At 38.0% G+C, this 21,697-nt stretch overlaps 2 protein-coding genes across 2 annotated transcripts in view; both read right to left on the reverse strand.

Moving 5' to 3' along the window:
- Nucleotides 1-612: 612 nt before the first annotated feature.
- Nucleotides 613-1,797, reverse strand: RBMXL2 (RBMX like 2). The gene has a single exon (XM_061134748.1). The coding sequence runs from the start codon at nucleotides 1,795-1,797 to the stop codon at nucleotides 613-615; it is 1,185 nt and encodes a 394-aa protein (XP_060990731.1).
- A 12,737-nt stretch (nucleotides 1,798-14,534) lies between these two features.
- The window catches only part of NLRP14 (NLR family pyrin domain containing 14), a 35,390-nt gene continuing 28,227 nt past the window's right edge, over nucleotides 14,535-21,697 (reverse strand). Inside the window, exons 10-11 of the mRNA XM_061134855.1 lie at nucleotides 15,381-15,551; nucleotides 14,535-14,670 (exon numbers count right to left, since the gene is read on the reverse strand). Of these exons, the coding sequence (XP_060990838.1) occupies nucleotides 14,535-14,670; nucleotides 15,381-15,551 (307 nt within the window). The remainder of the gene's footprint in view (nucleotides 14,671-15,380; nucleotides 15,552-21,697) is intronic.

Raw genomic sequence — 21,697 nt, forward strand, 5'->3', positions numbered from 1 at the left:
AAGGCAAAATATGCCCAGCAATTTTCTTTAAGACTTACTTGTGACTAGAACTTTCTTTCTTTATATATACTGATCTAAGCGGTTTCTGTTGTTGCTGTCAGTTGTTTGCTTTTTAATACAGGTAACACTGAGATTTAGTTTGAAAGACACCTTGAAATCTCAGGAGTAGCACACACCAATCCCTCCCACTCAACCCCCCAATCTAGTTGGATTGAATGTAAAGAATGATCCAATTTTCCATCTTAGGTGAGCAGATCTTTGTAAAAGATCTTAGAACTTTCGGCTTCATTTATCAGGAAAAATTAGAAGGAAGGAAGCCTTTAGGAGAATTTCTAGTTGGAAATATAAGAAAACTAGTAAGCAGGTTCAAATCGTATGCTTTTAAATGAGCTTGTTGAAAGAAACGTTAACAATTCCAGAACGAAATCAAAACGAGTTTAAACTTTTTCCTCTCAAATGCACACACACAAAAATAATCATGGAGAAGTTGTTAACAGGAAAGTCTTAAAAGTGAAAAACAATTCTTCCTTGCACTAGTCCTTGGGTAGTTACCACAGAACAGGCTCTTCTTCACTGGAGCTTCTTTGAAAACCTGGTTTTGGTCCCAAGGTCTTAGTATCTGCTTCGGCCTCCTCCTCTCTCCGAGCGGCTCCCCAGGCGGCCTCCGCCTCGGGGGACCCGGCGGCCCGACCGGCTGTAAGACTCGCGCGGGGGCGGGCACCCCCTCTCCACGGACTGCGGCAGCCCGCGATCCGCTCTGCCTACACGGTCGCGGCCCCCAGAATAGCGCTCGCTCCTGCCCCCAGCATAACCGTCGCGGCCGCCGCCATAGGCGTCGGGCGAGCAGCCGCGGTACTCCTCATAGCGGCCGCCGCCGCCACCGTAAGATGGCGGGGGCCCACGCGCGGGGGCGGCGCTGCGCGGGTCCCCGTAGCTCTCGAAGGGGTCTCGGTAGGAGCCTCCGCTCGGGTGATCCGCGTAGTCGCGGTCGCGCCCCCCGTAGCCGTCTCGGTCACCGTAGCCTCTCGATGGACACTCATCCCGGACGCTGGAGTGGCCGTAGTCACGGTAGGTATACTCTCTGGGCGAGGGGGCAAAATCCCGGGGGTCGCGGGCGCTCGGGTAGTCGCGGCTGGAGTAGCCGTCTCGGGGAGAGTAGCCCCCCTCCCGGGAACCCAGGTAGGGATCCCGGCGCGGGGGCGGCGGCTCCCGGCGCGGCGGGCCCTCATAGCCATCTCGCCCTCGCGTGGCCGGGGCCCGCCCGCGCATTCCACCGCCACCGCCGCTGCGAGCCGGGCCCGACGGCGCGGCCCTCTTGGGGGGTGGGCCGGCCCTCCGCGGTGGCGGCGGCCCGCGCTTCATGGGTAGCGGGGCCCGGGAAGGCCGCAGGTCGAAGTCGCCCGCGTAGCCGCCGTCATCCGCAGGCCCTCCGCGGGACGGGGGGCGCCGCGGACCGCCGCCGCGGGCCCCGCGCAGGCCCCTCGAGCGGCCCCGGCTGCGGGACAGGGGTGGGCCCCGCCGGCCGCTTTCGAAAGCCGGTTTGGTGGCCTGGGCCACCTTGATGGCCTTACCATCCAGGGACTTGCCGTTCATGTCTCTCACGGCGGCCTTGGCGTCTGCCGGATTTTCGAAGGTGATGAACGCGAAGCCCCTGGACTTGTTGGTTTCTCGATCTTTCATCAACAGCACCTCGGAGATGCGGCCATACTTGCCAAACGCAGCCTCGAGGGATTTCTCGTCAGTTTCGAGGTTGAGCCCTCCAATGAAGAGCTTCCCCGGGCGATCCGCTTCCACCATGTCTGCCGGTCGGGTGGTCGGTCAGGGGCGGTGTGTGGCGAAGGCGACAGTCGTCGTGCCTTCTGAGCCCGCTGGTTCAGGGCGGCTCCTACTGGTCGGGCTGCGCGTCGTCGCGAAACCCCGGAACCGCAGTTCTCGCCCCCCCACTGCGCAGGCGGAACGCTCCGGTTTGTGCCTCTCTGATCTGGTTCCCGCAGCCTGCTCGGCTCTTGCTGGTTGTGATTGGTTGGTGGTGCTGGGCCGTAGTCCCGCCGACGTCGAGGAAGGTTGACGGTTTTGTAACTTTTTTTCCAGTCGTTAGACTTCGGCTGATTAACCTATCCTTGGCTTAAATTCTTTCGGTTCACTCCTGAAAGCTCGGCTGTTAAATGAAAAGCCGTTAGGTTGAAATAAAAAAATGTTCCCCATTGTTCTTAAAGAGAAGAATTTTAATACATTCCGATCCAAGTTCCCCAAACCACAAACAGAAAAATTAACCGAAAAATGGAATAAGAACAATTTTAAAGTTTTTAAATGAATTTTGTACGTAAAAGGTATTAAGAATAAGATATTTTGCATTGCCAAGGGGGAAGAGAGAACTTGGTAAGTGGAAGGTTCCCTGGTAGAACAGGAAGGAGAGGGAGTCATTCTTTGGATGCACCATCTTTCCCCTCTCCATTTTCTTCCGTTTTTCAGCCTTCAAAGGACTCGTAGTTGCATAGTATTGAAATTGTCTTTTCAGATAAGTATTAAACAGAAAGTCACCTCAGGGACAAAGTAAAGGCAAATATGAAAGCACATAGACACCTGTCAAAGTAGCACCTAAGCAAGCATAGAACACTAAAGGCTTCACCTCTTAATCTTGATAGGAGAGGCAAACCTCAGGAAAACAAAACATTCTGGGTTCATTCAAACGAATTACGCAATTCAAATTTGTTCCTTATGATATTCTCTGAATGGAAGTAAGTGTGAAGAGTAAATTAGTGAACACTCTTGTCCTGAGTAAATGGTCTAAAACCTTTTTTTTTTTTTTTTTTTTTTACTATATTGACTATGAATAATGCTACATTTGTTTATTGCAATAGCATTTAATCTTGAAAAGGGTAGTAAAAGGCATTTTTATGATGCTTCTGATTTTAATAAGAGCTCTTCTAAGGTTTTGAGATTTTTTTTAGCATTCATGAATGGAAGTGAAAGTTTAAATGCATCACAACAGTTTACAGTAACAATTGTTTATTATTTAATATTAATATATAATTTTAGTATATTCACTATTAATATATTTCTGAAGTAAACTACCTGTTTGGGATGTATTTGTTTTTAAATATATTAACGAATTTTGTTTGTTCATACTTAGAAATTTTACATTTCCAAGCATAAAGGGTCTTAGCCAATAATTTTCCCTCTCATACATAGCTGAGATTTTTGCCCAGATTTCTCTTAGTTTTTCAGCCTAGTTAGATTTTTAAAAATTTCTTCTTGATTTAGTTTTTGTAAGATATACTTTTTTCTAAAGTTACCATTTTTGTTCAACTTTAAAATTTATTTTTTCAATAGCCATGTCCTGTTTTGCTTTCTCTCTTTTATGTGATCACTCTTGCCAGAAGTTAATCTTTTGCAAGAACTAGCCTTTTTCTTTGCTCATCCTCTCTTTTGATTTTATTTGCTGCTATTGCCTTTTTTACCTTCTTTCCATATTCTTTGAATTTGCAATCTGTATTATTTTCATTCTGGATTTTTAGATAAGGTACTTAGTGCATTAAGAGTTTTAAAAAAACATTTCTTCTAATTGTTGTATCTAAGTTTAAATTTTATTCTCTACTACTAGTTAGCAGCATGCCCTGTGCTGTGGTACATGGTATTTTCATTGTTGTTCAGTTCCTAACATTTTCTCATTTTCATTATTTCTTGACTCATGAATTATAAAGAATATGTTTTTAAAATTTACAAACATATGGATATTTTTGGTATTATTTTTAACATGTTGTATATGATATCCACACATTGGTGTTGGCTGAAACTTGCATGAGTGCCTGTGTCTAATATGCTTGAGAGGAAATTATATTCTCTAAATATTAAGGTCCAGTTCTTTCCTTGTATAGTGATGTTCAAGTCTTCCTTATTCTAACTTACTTTTCATTTGATAGCATTGTCAATCACTGAGAATTGTTTTAAAATCCCATAATTGTGGATTTGTTAATTTCTCTTTATGTTTGTGTCTACTTTGCCTCATGTAATTTAAAGGTATATTCTTGAATACATGAAGATTGAGAATTGCTGTGTGTTTCTAGTGAATGACTTCATTATGTAATGATCCTCATTATTCATATCTTTTATCTTGTTTTGTCTGATACTTAATGTAGCCCAATATTTTTCCTTTTTTTTTCTGCCAGCTTATTGTGTGTTGTCTCTTGACCACTTCTTTATTGCCTCTTTGTTCCATCCTTCTTGCCCTCTCTTATATCACAATTTCATTTTATTCCTTTCTTTTTTCTCTAATAATATGAAAGAAGTTATGTCTTCTATTTCTATTCTTAGAATGATTATGTTTAATGTTTTTATTGAGGGCTAACTTATAAACACAAAATTTACAAGTTTACTTATAAAATCTTAAATTTAATGCTTGCTTAATTTTATTTATGTGTACATTCATGTAAACATGGATGACGTATGTCAAGATTTATAATATATTTGTCTCCATAATGGATGTTCACCCCTAATGGTTCCCTCCTGCCTTTCAAAACAATACCTTCCTCTCAGAGATAACCAGTTTCCTGACATATCAACCATAATTTAGTTTTGATTATTTTTAGACTTTACATAAATGAAATAAAAATAGAATGAACTCACCTGTGTCTGGCTTATGGTACTCAGTATATTTTTGAGATTCATCCATGTATTGCACACATTAGTAGTTGTCTGCACTTTTGTTAGATTTTTTTAGTCACTGTATGACTATACTGATTTGATTTTTTTCTATTTTTTCTGTTGATTGACATAGGGGCTTGGTGGGGAGTGATTCCTATTTTCTCCCATTCTCACAATGCCCTTTCTGCATATGATCAGTCCCTGATGCCACAATACATCCAGAACCCATTTACTTAACTATTTATGCACTTCTATCACCTTCATACAAACTACCTAGGTCCTTTGGACATTTTAAAATGTCAGTGGTCCCAAGGGTCTGTCTGGGACTCCTTCACAAGAGAGCCTCAAGCTCCTTGTCAAGTATCAAAACCCACCGGTGATCCATAACTGGAGCTGCAATTATATTGAGAGAATATAGAAATGTAGGGTTGATAGAATTTAAGAGGAGGTTTGGATGAGAAATGGAATTTTTAAACAGGCTTTACATTAAATGATGGGTCTCTTTGTCTCTTTTATCTGAATGGATTATGTGGATGGAAATTATATCTGAATGAGGAATGTTTCCCCTACCTAGTACTGTAAATTGCCCTTCAAGAAGTATCAGTCAGACATGCTAAATGGGAGCAAACAAGATCGCCTGAGCCCAAGTGATATGACCAATAAGAGATTATGTTCCAAAATATACAAATAATTCATACAGCTTAATAGCTATATATATATATATATAATATACACACACAGAAGACCTAAAAAGACATTTCTCCAAAGAAGAAATAAAGATGTCCAACAGGCACATGAAAAAATGCTCAACATCACTAATTATTAGAGAAATGCAAATAAAAAGTATCATGAGGTCCCACCTCACCTCAGAAAAATGGCCATCTTCAAAAATTATACAAATAATAAATGCTGGAGAGGGTGTGAAGAAAAGGGAACACTTACCCTGTTGGTGGGAATATAAGCTGGTACAGCCACTACAGAGAACAGTATAAAGGTTCCTTACTAAACTAAAAACAGAGTTACCATATGATCCAGCCATCCCACTCCTGGGCATATATCCAGAGAAAACTCTAATTTGAAAAGACACATGGACCCCAATATTCACAGCAGCACTATTTACAATAGCCAAGACATGGAGGCAATCTAAATGTCCATCAACAGATGAATATATATATAATGGAATACTACTCCACCATAAAAAGAATGAAATGCCATTTGCAACAACATGAATGAACCTAGGGATTATAATACTAAGTGAAGTCAATCAGAGAAATAAAAATATCATGTTATCTATGTGAAATCTAAAAAAATTATATAAGTGAACTTATTTACATAGAAAACAAATGTATGGTTATCAAAGGGGAAGGAATAGAGTAGGGATACACTTGGAATTTGGGATTAATATATACATACTACTATATATAAAACACTGTAGATAGATAACAGGGACCTACTATATAGTCAGGGAACCATATTCAGTATCTTGTACTAACTTATAATGGGAAAGAATCTGAAAAAGAATATATTATGCGTTCATCACCTTGCTGTATGCCTGACACTAACACAGCACTGTAAATTAACTATACTTCAGTTAAAAAATGCTTTTAAGATTGCCCACACAGTATAGAGTAAAACCTTGTGTGCTGGTATAAGTGAGTTCTCTGTACCGTAGACTGATGTGGAGTGTAAACCGGGGCTTAGAGCAAAAGCCTGTGAACACCCCACAGTAATGACTACTGGGACTATGGACTAGAAAATTTCCATTTGAGGGGCAGTTACTAGCTTGTTCTTGGACATTAATTGAAATTGTCCTTATGACTGAAGGACATGAAATAATCTTACCACCTTGCATGCATTAGTATGGTTACTATCAAAAAACAAACAAAAAAAATATTGGGGAGGATGTGGAAAAATTGGAACACCTGTGCACTAGTGGTGGGAAGGTAAAATGGTGCAACCCACTATGGTAACAGTGTGGTGGCTTTTCAAAAAATTAAAAATAAAATTACCATATGATCCAGCAATCTAATTTGAGATATGCATAAAAAAGAGTTGAAAGCAGACTCTCAGATATTTTATACCCATGTTCATAGCAACATTATTCACAGTGCCAAATAGTGGAAACAACTCAAGTGTCCATTGATAGATGGATAAACAAAATGTAGTATATATGTGCAGTGTAATATTATTCAGACTTAGAAGAAAATGAAGATACCTGCTACAATATGTATGAACCTGGAGGACATTATGCCAAGAAAAATAAGCCAGTTACAAAAAAGAAAAATACTGTATGATGATTCCACTTATAAAAGGTATCCCAGAATGGTCAAGTTCATAGAAACAAAGTGGAGAAGAGGTTGCCAGAGGCTGGACAGAATGAGAAATGAGGAGCTATTGTTTAATTGGTATAGAATTTCAGTTCTGCCTGATGAAACATATCTAGGGGTTTGTTGCAGAACAATGTGAATATACTTAACACTACTGAACTGTACATTTAAAAATGATTAAGATGGTAAGCATCATGTTACATGTATTTAACCACAACTAAAAATTTTGTAAATAAAAACTATAATAATATTAAAGCCTGAAGGATCAGTGATGTCTTGAGTAAGGTCAGAGAAGCATGCTAGGGGGAAGACAGTGCCTAGAAGAGTTCCATAATAAAATGGAAATGCTTGTAGAGGTATATGCTGTTAGGGAAATGCAGGGAGCTACTCAGTGGATTCACAAGCAGGTGGACTCTTTCTCCCAGGACTGACTTTGGAAATGCATGAGGAGCTGTCAGAATCTATTCTATGAACAGTGCTCCGTAAAGTTTTACAACTGATCAACAAAGAGTTGCTTGGTTTATGGATGACAGTTCCAAGGTGAATGGATAGCATCCTATTTGGAAGGTTATCACTGTGTTTATAGAAGGTAAAAACCAGTCAGTTCAATAGGACTTCTTGCTCCTCCTTTTGAGTAGGAGTCCAATGTAATAATGAAAAAAAAAAAAAAAAAACAGTTTGGTGAGCTCAATTATATGCTGTTTTCCTAGCAATGACTGAAAAAATGAACAGTGATAGAAAGTCCCTATGTTTGAGCTTTTACTGACTCCTAGGTAATGGCCTGGTCTTAAGTGAATGGAAAGTTGGCCTATTAAAGAGACACCTGGATGGGGAACACATGTAAATCCATGGCTGATTCATGTCAATGTATGGCAAAAACCACTACAATATTGTAAAGTAATTAGCCTCCAACTGATAAAAATAAATGAAAAAAACAAAAGAGAGACACCTGTATGAGGCATGGCTGTATTGAAATTACTATGAGGCTTCAAGGGATGCACTATAGTAGATATGGTGATGCCCATAGGAAGAACCAACTTGCAGGTTCACAAGGTGGCTGGAACTGACCAGTGGATACCCTCGTGTGCTTGCTTGAGGACGACACCTGGGTGCATGAAATGAATGGACATTGAGGGACGACAGCAATACAGAGATGGACCCAGTCTAGACATATTCCTCTTGCACCTCTGAAGCACAAAATGCCACTAAGAACTGCTTTGTTTGCCAACAAAATAGAGCCTGCAGATGGATATGTTGCAGATACCTCAAAGGGGAAAAGACCATGAACACAGTGGCAAGTGAATCAGATGCTGATATCCAACGGGTCTTAATGGGAATAGATCCTGATTCTGACACAGACTTGGTCTACTCAGTGGTAGATGCAAATGCTCAGAGTACTATAAAAGAACAGTAAGAGAAAATATTATACCAGTTTGGATCACAGAGTGACACTGCTTCAGACCAAAGTATGTACTTTATAGTCCATAATGAAAAGAGATGGACAGAGATATCCTGCTCAGAATAATAGTTTGATAGAGAACTGTAATGGGGGAATTAAAGCATCATTGTCTGAGGGGTAGATACAGGCATGAAGAGCTTGTTTATACACTTCATGAGTGTGTGCTCACACTTGGCATGAGCAGGACTAAGGGCGTATCCTGACTAGAGTTTCCCCTTCCCCGCCTGCCTGGTGGATCTGGGGTGGAGGAGGATGCTAGTAGGACTATATGGTTTAGTCAGTCCTGCCTATGCAGTGAAACCCCATCTAGAAACCCTAAAAAGGGCTCAGGGAACTTCTGGGTTGGTGAACACATGGATGTGCTGGGAGGATCATGCACTTGGAAGAGGCATGGAAATCTCTGTGCATTCACTACCACCTCCCTCCCTCAAACTTGCTCTTTATATGTCTTCATCTGGCTGTTCACTTTTATCATTTATAATACACTGGAATCCTAAGTATAGCACTTTCCTTAGTTCTGTCAGTCATACTAATGAATTATAGAACTGGGGGGACTGTGAATATTTGGAGGGGGGTTGTCTTTTAATGTTCCCTTTAATCTACATTTATATTATTTCAATGAATGATAACAAGTGTCCACTTTGGAGGATTTCATTTCTTTAGGAAAATGGCTTCACAGACAGGGACCTCAGCGTTTATTATGAGTGGTGAAACGGACCAAGCAAACAAAAGATCCGGAACTAAAAGGGGTAATGCAGGAGGTCGCCGCCTCAAAGCGCTGTCCAGGGTTCTGCATTCTCTGGTATAAAGACCAGAGTTGGGGTCGCTTTCAGGCATGCCCCTATCAGGCGCTGCGCCCCGTGAATAGTTCTGACAGCACCAGAGTTAGGGACGAAGGCTGGCAGCCGCTGAGTTCCTGGACCTGAGAAACCCTGTGCTCCCTGCAGTCCTGGCCAGGACCCTGTGAAAGCTAGGTCCGCAAGCAGCGCAGCGCAACGCTTTCCTCTGAGCTGTTTCTTCCCCGCCCACTGCTCAGGATCCACAAGCGCCCCGAACCACTGTCCTGACCCTGCCTTCCTTCCTGGTTTCCTCAGAGGACTTCGGACAGATTCGCCTCACTTAAAGTAACCATTCTCAAAAGCCAATTGGAAACGCAGGGCGCTGGCCTCAGGAATAGAATCTAGGCACTCCCGACGGAAGGCCACGATTCCAGAAGCCCCAGGATACTGCGCTCCCAATGGGTGTTAGCAGATATTCCCTTGCCAACAAGATCACCTACTTTACTGAGTTGCTGGGAAGTTGGGAAGGAATAGAGTATTTTTGCTTACATTCATTTATTGAGAACCCACCGTATTAAAGACACAGTGCTGTAGGCTAGCAATATTAATACTGAACTTACATTGGGGTGAGATAGAAGGGGAAAAAAAAAGGAAATCGTTGTCTTAGTGGTAGGAAAGAAACATGATGCAGTGTTAGGAAAAGGGAAGAGGATGGTGATAGTTAAGATAGGGCTCAACCTGCAGGAAGAGGTGATATGTAAACTACAGTGAAGAGTGAAGACCAGAGTAGGCAGAGAGGATGAACTGCACAAAGGACCAGTGGTGAAAAACTGGGAGCATTCAAGGTATTGGGAAGAAATTACAGTTGTTTTGTGAGAGATTGGGATTACCATATACACACTACTATATATAAAATAGGTAATCAACAAGAACCTACTGAAGGAAATTTTATTCAATACTCTATAATAACCTAATATGAGAAAAGAATCTGAAAAGAATAGAGATATGTATATGTAAAACTGAATCACTTTCTGTTCACCTGAAACTAACACATTATAAATCAACTATACTCCAATATAAAAATTAAAAATCTTTTTAATGTTTTTCATGATGGATATATAAACCCTTCTTCCTCAAATGCTTTGTTAACCAGCATCTCACTGGTTCTCTTACTAATGAATTGATAATATTTCTTTGATAAGAGTTCATTTTGCATTTGTATAAGAGCCATGATTTAAAATCCTTGAAAATTATTTTACTACATCACTGGATTCTCAATGAACCGATTAGAGTCTTTGGAAGACATTTAAAACTAAAGCAGGGAAATAAATCTTTTCTCCTTGGTTGCTAAGCTGAAAGCATGTGAGCTCAAAGCTGCCTGTGACATATTTCTACTACATTTACCCATTGCCATAGCCTCAAAATATCCAAAGGAAATTTTTAAAGAATTCCAAGAAAAAAAGAAAAATTTTCCATTGAAAGAGTTAAAAAATATTCTCAATAATTTAGTTTGAGCAGCAAAAATTAGTATAAGATTATTTGAACTGAATAATTAAAAAGCCCAATTTAAGGGGTATATATACATACATAAACAGTCATGGGAAAACACATATCCTTCAAGCACATGTAGAAAACTGATTATATACTAGGCCTTGAATTATGTCTTAACTAATTTCAAAAAATGTTTTCATGTAGAACACATTATCTGAACTCTATTAGGTTAAAAACAATAACAAAAAGGTAACTTTAAAAATGCCTAAGTTTGAAAATTTATAAGCACACTTCTATATGACATGTGAGTTACAGAAAAATTAATTAGTGTAAATAAAAATATTTGGATATGAATGCTAATGAAAATAGTTCATATTCTGGATGGACTTGAAGGGTATTATGCTTAGTGAAAGAAGTCAGAAAAAGAAAGATAAATATTATATATATATATATGATATCACTTATATATGAAATCTGGAAAATAAAACTAGTGAATATAACAAAAAAGAAAGAGACTCACAGATACAGAGAACAAATAGTGGTTACCAGTAGGGAAAGAATAGAGGGAGGGGCAATATAGGGCCAGGGGATTAATAGATACAAACTACTATGCATAAAATAAATAAGCTACGAGGATATACTGTACAACACAGGAAATATAGACAATACTTTATAATAGCTATGAATATATAAACTTTAAAAATGGTGAATTACTATGTTGTACACTTGAAACTTATATAATATTGTAAATCCTCTCTACTTCAGTAAAGACTCCATGGTCAATGATGGGAATTCAATTAAAATGCAAATAGAAGGAAATTTATAGTCTTCATGCTTATAATAAGAGACGATTTTAAATCAGTAAGAATCTAACTTAAGTTAGCATACTAACAAAGCAAATTCAAAGATAATAAAAATAAAATAAGAATTTACATTATAAATCTATAAAAAGAAAACAGACAAAATGTAAAGAATCAAATATAACATTTGTTTTGACTGCCCTATTTTATTCTTTCACTATCATATTCGACTCCTTAACTATACTATTTAAAACTGCAAACCATTCCTAACATAGAGCTCTATTTAGGATGAGGGAAGTGGTTTTCCTGATGCACAAAATTTAAGGAGATGCCAAAAAGCCCCTCAGAAATGAAGATACATCATATTTTAGTGGAATATTTTTAAAAATAAAAATTAGTGCAAAAATATCCATGATAACCAAATATTAAAAATTTAAATAATGGTGTCTGACCTGGAACTTGCACAACCAGGAGAATAAGTGCCTTACTTGCCTCACCCTGATCCTGGCCCATGGGTTACCTGATAGCAATGATACCAGGCACTGGTATCAAAATGTAAATGGTGCAAATGTAAATGGTGCAAAATGTAAATGGCATTACTTCTAGTATACTGTTAGCTCAGGGTAAACAGTCTTTGTGTTATGGAAGTAAGTACCTGACCAAAAAGACTAAATTTTATTAAATGCCCTTTCAATATATATTAAGATGATTATTTGGTCTTTCTCCATTAGTCAACTAATGTCATAAATTATAAAATTACTTCTAGTACTTGTCCTCTCATACTTCTGTTACAAATCACAGTAGTCATGGTATATATTTTAATTGTTAGAAATAATTTTCAAATATATTTGGTCTTTGAGTATATATTCATAAGTGACAATTATAAATTTCTCTTTAGTGTTATCTTTATAAGTTCTATTATCAAAGTTTTTCTAACTTTATAAAATGCAATGGGAAAGTTTTCTTCCTCTGTAATGCTCTGAAATTTAGTTAAAAAGACAAAAGAATTTTCCTTTATCTGAAAGTTTGGTAGACATCACCGTGATTATAAGCAGTTTTTGGGAATTTCCTGGTGGTCCAGTGGTTAGAACTGGGCACTTTCACTGCCATGGGTCAGGGTTCACAGTGCAACCAACAACAACAACAAAAAAAAGCAGCAGCATTTATCACTCCTTGGTTGGAACTTTATTTGGGAAGCTTGGAAATCCTGTTGTTTATGAAGGATAAGATGCTGCTCACTGCAGCTCAGGGCTGCCCTATGAAAGGAATGCCACTTCTTTGATGTATGCTTTCTTTTCTGTGTTTATAACAGCCTGAGGCTAGCTTTCTCTAGCCAGCACAACTGTATCACTTGGGGTTAACTTCATACTGACCCTTCTCTAGGTATCATCTCTGCCAAATGTCTCCTGTTATCACTGTTCTGTGTGCATGTATCCGCTCCAGGAACATTACTTGTAAATTCTCACCCGATTGCCATCTGCCCCCTTCTAACTGCCATGGTTCACTCTTGTCTCTAGCCCTGCTATGCTGACTTGGGAGCTATTATACCAGCAAAGAGACAGACAGGGAGAAAAAGGATAAGAGTTTGTGGTAGTCTACAGAAGGCCACAAATTCTCTAACACTATTCCCATCAACCAGTGACTGCCCTTGAATCTAGACTGGCTTGGACTGTTTAGATCAATGGAGTAAGAAAGAATTGGCTTTACACCAGTTCTGGGCCTACCTTTTAAGAGAACTGGCAACTTCCCCTTGACTTTGTCAAGACCTGAACCTCCATTCATTACTCCATCCCTGCTGGAGAGGCCCTAAAGACTGGAGGGAAGAGGGGCCCAGCCTAACCCAGCCTGCCAGCCAGCCATCCTCTGCAAGGCACCAGGCATGTGACTGAAGTCCTCTTCAGTCTTATAGAGCAGAGCAATATGACTGTCAACTAAATATCACAAGACTCCAGGTGATGTCATGTGTAGCATAAGAAGTGATTAACTGAGCCCTTTCTGGATTCTAATTCATTCAGTCATGAGACATAACAAAGTGATTATTGTTTTAACCCAGTATGTTTTTGGATGGTTTGTTACTTGGCAATAAATTGCATGGCAAAACATTCTCCCACTGAAAATTTTAGTATACCATGTTTCTGCCAAAGGAAGGAATCTGTTTTTAGTTCCACAAACTCCAATAATCTTTATATTTTCATTTATCTTCACAGTAAAAAGGCAACTCCCATTTCTATTGTGACCTGTGATTCTTTAAGAGTAATGTACCAAAGAATTGCCTGAGTGAGTGAGTGAAGTCACTCAGTCGTGTCTGACTCTTTGTAACCCCATGGACTGTAGCCTACCAGGCTCCTCAGTCCATGGGATTTTCCAGGCAAGAATACTGGATTGGGCTGCCATTTCCTTCTCCAGGGGATCTTCCCGACCCAGGGATCGAACCCAGGTCTCCTGCATTGTAGGCAGACGCTTTACCATCTGAGCTACCAGGGAAGTTAAAGAATTGCCTGGGAAGTTATTAAATATGCCAGTGTCTGGGAATCTCACCCAGTAATCTAATTCAATAAATCTGGTATGGAGCTCAGAAATCTGCATTTTAAGAAAACACCAAGTGGTTTTGCCCCGACTGGTCCCAAGAACACACAGAGGAGCATTCAATAAAATGCACCACAGATGGTGAGACTGTGAAGAGCCATGGCAGCAGGAATGGAAAAAAGGAAAATAAGGGGCTTTAACATAATCTTCCCTGGTCCATTCTCCAGTCTCATTTCCAGGCTTCTCACATCTGAATCCTTAAACTTTGTATTCAACTCAAACCATGTTATATTTTCCACAGAGCTTTATGTTTTCCATTTTATTATAGCTTCTTAACTCCCATATGAAGTAGAACAGACATTTTACAGAGAAGTGGCTAACCCATATCTGACAGACATCACATGCTATATGTCTGGGCACAGAGTACCTAAAGCTAAGAGCCTCCCACCCCACCTTGTCACTCTGAGGCCTTTATTTTACTTTGTTGAAGAACATCAGGTTTTACAAATCAGAAACACTGCCACCAGGAACCATCTTCTTCCTCATGATCATTACAGTCCTGCTTAACAGCTAGGCGTAGATTGCTACTCCCCACAGCTTCCAGCAGCTTCTGGGCTTCCTCATCAAGTGCCTCTTTGCACAACCTGAGAAGACAAGGGAACACCTCTTCTTGCCACAAAAACACCTCTCAATTTTCCCATAGCCCTTTACTTTCTCTGGAGAATTTATTTCAGGGGAAGAAAAAACCTGTTAGTAGAGAGAGAATATTAACACGGCTGGGCAGCAGGTAAGGAAAAAGAGATACGCTGAGAGAGATAGGAGTTGAAGGAAAATAAAGTACAAAAAATAAATGGAAAATAGATTAAGATTTTTAAAGGATCTGTCAAGAGACTTTTCCTATTCAAGCAAAATAGCTCTATTCATGATTATGAAAACAGCCAACACATGCACTGTTTATTATGTGCTAGTCACTGTTCTAAACACTGCCTGTATGGACTCAGGTGATCCATGCTCACAGTAACCCTATGAGTAAATATTGTCATTTCATCAATTTTATAAACAAAGGAAACCAAAACAAAGAGAATTTGGGGACTAGTACTAGTTCAAATATCTAGTAAGTGGCAGGGCCAGAGTTCAAACTCAGATAGTCTGGCTCTAGAGTTCTTGGCTCTTAACTACTACGCTACATTGCAACTCTTGAAATTCACTCTTCTATGTGAGAAAAACAAATAAGGGCCTGGAAAATACCCAAGGATTCACAATCAGGTTGATGCTGAGGTTTGTCATTAATGAGTGGCTCCCTAAGTGCCTCATTCCAGGAAACTTCTCCCCTGAGAAGCCAATGAAGACTTACCCTAGAACCTGTAGTTTACATTCAGTAGACCTCAAGACTTCACTTAACTTCATAATTTCTTCACGCTCTAAGGTATTCAGTGTCAGGCTTATTTTTCTCAGGCCTTGGTTGCTGCTAAGAGTAGAAGAGAGATCCTGACAACAGAGAGAAGTCAAACCACAGTGTTCCAACCTGCAGGAAAGAGAGACTAAAGATAAATGAACTTTATCTCATGATATAGAGCATGCTCACAGGAGATCTGTGATCTGGGAGTGTGGTAACTCCAGAAGCTTAAAAAATGACCACAAATAAAGTCAAGGTATATAATATTCATTATTTCTAGATGTTTCTGGGTTGAATATATCCCTTCTTTAATCATGAATTACAGGTTCATAATTATGGTCCAGGAATAAATAAAATGTGGCAGCACACCAAGGAAAACTGAAGCAACTGAATCCTTAGAATTAAAAACACAGCAACATAAATAGATTTTAGAAATATGATATTGAGTGTTAAGAGTCAAAGTATACAACACAGGGAAACAAACTAAATGTCCATGGACAAAGGAATGGATAAAGAAGATGTGGTACATATATACAATGGAATATTATTCAGCCATAAAAGAAATGAAATAATGCCATTTGCAGCAATATGGATGGACCTAGAGATTATCATACTAAGTGAAGTCAGACAAACACCATATGATATCACTTATAAATGGAATCTAAAATATGATACAAATGAACTTATCTATAAAACAGAGTCCAGACATAGAGAACAATCTTGTGGTTGCCAAGGAGGAGTACAGGTGGGGAAGGGTTGGATTTGGAATTTGGGACTAGCAGATGCAAACTATTATATATAGAATGGATACACAGCAAGGACCTACTGTATAGCACAGAAAACTATATTCAATATCCTGTGATAACCCATAATGAAAAAGAATTTTTAAAATATTTTTTAAAATGTCATGTGTATGTTAAAGAAATTATGGAAAAAGGGTAAGGTAAATAAATGGCACCATGCCAGTTATGCAAAAAAATGTATACACCTAAAAACACCAGGGAAGCTCCAAAACAACATTACATCTTCTATAAATTAATACAATTCTATGGCATATTTCAAAAAAACTAGGTAAATTGCCTATAAATGGAAAGGAGACATAGTTAATGGACATAGTTAATGGAGATAAATTAACCAACTAATCAACCATCCAGGGCCCTTGCATAAAACAAGGATAATAAAATACCACAAAGTGGATCTATGGAAAAGAATAGAGAACCCAGAAATAAATCCACACACCTTAAGTCAATTAATCTTCAACAAAGGAGGCAAAAATATAAAATAGAAAAAAAAAATGGTCTCTTCAGCAAGTGATGCTGGGATAGTTGGACAGCTGCATGTAAATCAATGAGATTAGAATGCAACCTCACACTATACTCAAAGATAAACTTCAGATGGCTTAAAGACTTAAATATAAGACAAGACACCATAAAACTCCTAGAAGAGATCATAGGCAAAACATTCTTTGACATAAATTGTACCAATGTTTTTTTAGATCAACCTCTTCAGTCAACAGAAATAAAAATAAACAAATGGGACTTAATCAAACTTACAAGCTCTTGCACAGCAAAGGATATATATATATATATAATATATATATATTTATATTATATATATATATATATTATATATATATATATATTTTTTTTTTAAAAGGACAAGCTACAGAATGGGAGAAAATATTTGCAATGCTATGACCAACAAGGACTTAATTCCCAAAATATACGGACAGCTCATACAACTCAACAACAATAAGACAACCCAAACAAAAAATCAAAAAATGGCAGAAGACCTAAATGGGTGTTTCTCCAAAGACAGACAGATGGCCACTAGGCACCTGAACAGATACTCAACATGGCTAATTGTTAGAGAAATGCAAATCAAAACTACAATGAGGTACCACCTCACAACAGAAGAATGGCCATCATTTAAAACTCTACAAATAATAGATGCTGGAGAGAGTGTGAAGAAAAGAGAACCCTCCTACATTGTTGGTGGGAATGTAAATTGGTACAGCCACTATGGAAAAGAGTAGAGAGGTTCCTCAGAAAACTAAAAATAGAATTACCATATCCAGCAATCCTGCTCCCAGGCATATATACAGACAAAATTATAATTTGAAAAAGATACATGCACCCCTATATTCATAATAGCACTTTTTACAATAGTCAAGACATGGAAGTAACCTAGATGTCCATCAGCAGATGAATGGATAAAGAAGAGATGGTATATATACACAATGGAATACTACTCAGTCATAAGAGAGAATGAAATAATGCCATTTGCAGCCACACAGATAGACCCAGAGATTATCATCCTAAGTGAAGTAAATCAAAGAGAATGACAAATACTTTCTGATATCACTTATATGTGGAATCTAAAATATGGCACAAATGAACCTGTCTATGAAACAGACTCACAGACACAGAGAATAGACTTGTGGTTACCACGGGGGAGGCTGTATGTAGGGGATGCACTGGGAGTTTGGGGTTAGTAGATACAAATTACTACATATAGAATGGATAAACAAGGTCCCCCACTCTATAGCACAGGGAATTATATTCAATATTCTGGGATAAACTAAAATGGAAAAGAATATAAAAAGAAATACGTATATGTGTATAACTGAGTCATTTTGCTGTACTGCAGAAATTAACACAACACTGTAAATCAACTATACTTCAATAAAAAATTTTTAAAAGAAAGAGAAAAAAAATATATAATACCATGAACTGATGAAGTATGTTAAACTCAACCTTCTAGAACTGATGATCACCCCCTACCAACTAATTTTAATTTTCACCTTCTGTTCATCTAGCTATTCAACATTTGAATGCCTATATAGGTGCTGGGTATATAATGTTTTTCAGTTACTGTCTACATGAAACACACATTAAATGTGGTGGGGCAACAATCCCAATAATTATGACACAGGTACATAAATATCACACAAAACAAACCTTATGGTAAAAGCATATAAGACATAAGACATAAAAGCATTATAAGAATAAAAGCATTATGAGACATAAAACACTATCAAGAATTCATCAGGAAATAATCACTCTAGATTTGTGGTCACTAATAAAAATCTCAAATATAGAAAATAAAAACTAACAGAGCTACAAAGTGAAATACACAGATCTGTAACTATAGCAGAGATTTTAACATATTTTTCACAATAATAGAATTATCTGGAAAAAAATCATTAAAAATACCAGATGATTTAAACAACAGAACTAACAATCTTAACTGATACAAAATACTGCAACCCACAACTCTCATAATCTTTCCAAGTGCACTATGGAACACATATTAAAAGCTGACTATATAAGGGCCATGAAACAAATGTCAACAACTTTTTAAACACTGAAATCATGTACAGTATATTCTCAGACTACATACAGTGCCAGAGGTTAAATATAAGAAGATAACAAGAAACCCTTCTTATGTTTGAAAATTAAGTAGTACACTTTAGAATACTGCATATGTTGAAGAAAAAAATCATAAGTTAAATATTTTAAACTCAAAAGTAACAAAAATACCACATATAATATCAAAATTTGTAGGATGAACTTAATGACTTAATGAAGTCTGTTGGAAAAGAAATATTTATGAGATAAACATCCAACTCAAGAATTTAGAAAAATAATGGGGAAATAAACTCAACAAAAATAGAAAAATATAGTAATTAATGAAACATGACTATCTAAACACTAGATATGACTAAGAAATTAAGCAGATAATAACAGACACTTGCCAGTAAGTTTTAAATTTCAGATGAAATGGCTAACATCACTTGCGAGAAGTTCACCAGAAATTTCTGCCAAGTTCAAGGAAGAAATAATTCCAGTTCTACACAGTCACATGCTAAAACCACACTTGATTGGCTAAAATTTTAAAAATTAAGTCTGACAAAATTGGCAAGAATAGAGTAACAAGAACTCTTACACACTGCCATGGTAGCATAATGGGTGTAATCCCTGGAGATATTCCTGATAATATAATAATTCCACTCCTAATTATTTACTGTAGATAAATGTGTACACACCTGTCTTACAATCCATGTATTAAAATGGGCTTCCCAGGTGGTGCTAGTGGTAAACAAAGTGAAATTGAAAGTTGCTCAGTCGTGTCCGACTCTAAGACCCCATGGACTGTATAGTCCATGGAATTCTCCAGGCCAGAATACTGGAGTGGGTAGCCTTTGAACTCCCCTGGCAATGCAGGAGACCCGAGTTCGATCCCTGGGTCAAGAAGATCCTGTGGAGAAGGAAATGGCAACCCATTCCAGTATTCTTGACTGGAAAATCCCATGGACAGAGGACCCTGGCGGGCTACAGTCCATGGGGTCACAAAGAGTCAAACATTATTTACTGGAGATAAATGTGTAAACACCTGTCTTACAATTCATGTTTTAAAATACTCATAGCCACTGAAATGTTGTGAAGTGATTGGCCTCCAACTAATAAAAAAAAATAAAAAAAATAAAATAAAATACTCATAGCAGTGCTAATCATTAAAGAAAACAATCCAGAAGTCCACCAACAAAATAGACTGCGTGACTAAGCCCAGCACAGCACAGAAGAAACCTATAATAAACACAAACCTCAATTAAATAGAGTTGGGAGACCAGAAGGGGGAGCTCTCACACCCTGCAAAGATAGCGCAGCCCAACAAGGACTTCTTTCCTGGCAAGGACTCAGCCAGTGAAAAGCCAGACTCTTAGTTTGCTGTAGCCCCTCCAGCTTCCTTTTCCTCTCTATAGACACGTTCTCCTTTCCTTGCCATGTAGAGACTTGCACGTGGCTCATCGTGGTTACAGACCCCAAATTACAATTCTCTGCGGATCCTGAATAAATCCATTTTTGCCAGAGAAATATCTGGCAGTCTATTTGTTTCAGGTTAACAATAGTTGGTAGTATGGTCATTCATTGGAATCTTTCATAGCAATAAAAATGAGTAAAAACAGCCACATGAAACAACTAGATGACTTTTACAATCATCACAGTAAGCAAAAAACAAAAAAATCATAACACAAAAGAATACATAAAGTATGATTCTCTGTATAGAAACTTCAAAATCAAGCAAAATTCAAATATATTGTTTATGATTACATATATTATATAAATCTATAGAGGAAAACACAAATTACTGCTATAAAAGTCAAGATAATGTTTACTTCTTGAACAGGAGAGAAGTTGTTGTGATTTGGGAGGGATAACTGAGGGGAGTTTAGTTTACTGGGAAAATTCAATTTCTGAACCTGACCATGATTGTTACATATTTCCTTTTTAAAAAACATTAGTTTTATTTCCTTTTCTGTATATTTTATTTTATAAATAAAGTGTTTAAAACATGATTTGGCAGAGCTTAAAAGTAACAGAAGAAAAAAATTACAGAATGAAGGCCACATTAAAAGAAGTCACAACTGCTAAAAATACACTTAGGAATATGTAGCATGAGTTAGAAAGATCCAGCAAAAGAAGAGTGAGTTTTAAAAGATTAAAGAATATAGATAAAGAATTATCCATAATTACAGAAAAACAAAAGAGACCCAACATAAGCATAATTAGTTATCCTGAAAAAAAAATTAGGTCAAATAGATAAGCAGAAACTAAAGATAGGAAAGCCTAAAAAAAAAAAAAAAAAAAAAAGCACAATCTTCATACTTAAATGGTAAATGGCACACCATTTCCCCAGAAAAATATTATTAAAGAAAATTCAACAAAGGTCAAAGGAAAAATTTGCATATATAGCCCCCCTCCTCCATTTTTTTTTAAAACAGTAAGGGTATTAAAGGGGAAGAACCAACTGGTTTCAGACTTTTCTACAACCAGAATCAATGCTAGCAGGCACTGGACTCTTCAGAACGCTAAGAGGATAACCAAAATATTATGAAGACAACTAAATGTGCTCATTCAAGTTCACAGTAAACTAAGATATTTTCAGATATGCAAAAAAATTAAATATCTCTGGACTGGCCCCTCAAAATTAAATAAGAAAGATTACTGACCCTACATCCCTCACTAACTCCCTCTTAGAGGGGCAGTTTAGTCACTAAATGTGACAATCCCCTGAAATGCTCATCTCTCTTTGGCTACCTCCTGGGTAATGATTAGGATGAAAGGGATGGAAGCTTCTATAAAAAACTATTTTGAAGTTTCAGGATTGTATTCTGGTCATTCTTGGGCATGATGCTTTTCCTCCCTAAAAGCAACTCCAGGCCACCCTGACTGGTACACCTTCCAGGTGGCAGGTCAGCCAAAAAAGGACTT

Source organism: Dama dama, chromosome 1, assembly GCF_033118175.1.
Source record: "Dama dama isolate Ldn47 chromosome 1, ASM3311817v1, whole genome shotgun sequence".
Lineage (NCBI taxonomy): Eukaryota > Metazoa > Chordata > Mammalia > Artiodactyla > Cervidae > Dama > Dama dama.

Excerpts from the sequence above, each read along its gene's own strand:
- RBMXL2 (XM_061134748.1), bottom strand. The coding sequence starts at position 1,797 with ATGGTGGAAGCGGATCGCCCGGGGAAGCTCTTCATTGGAGGGCTCAAC.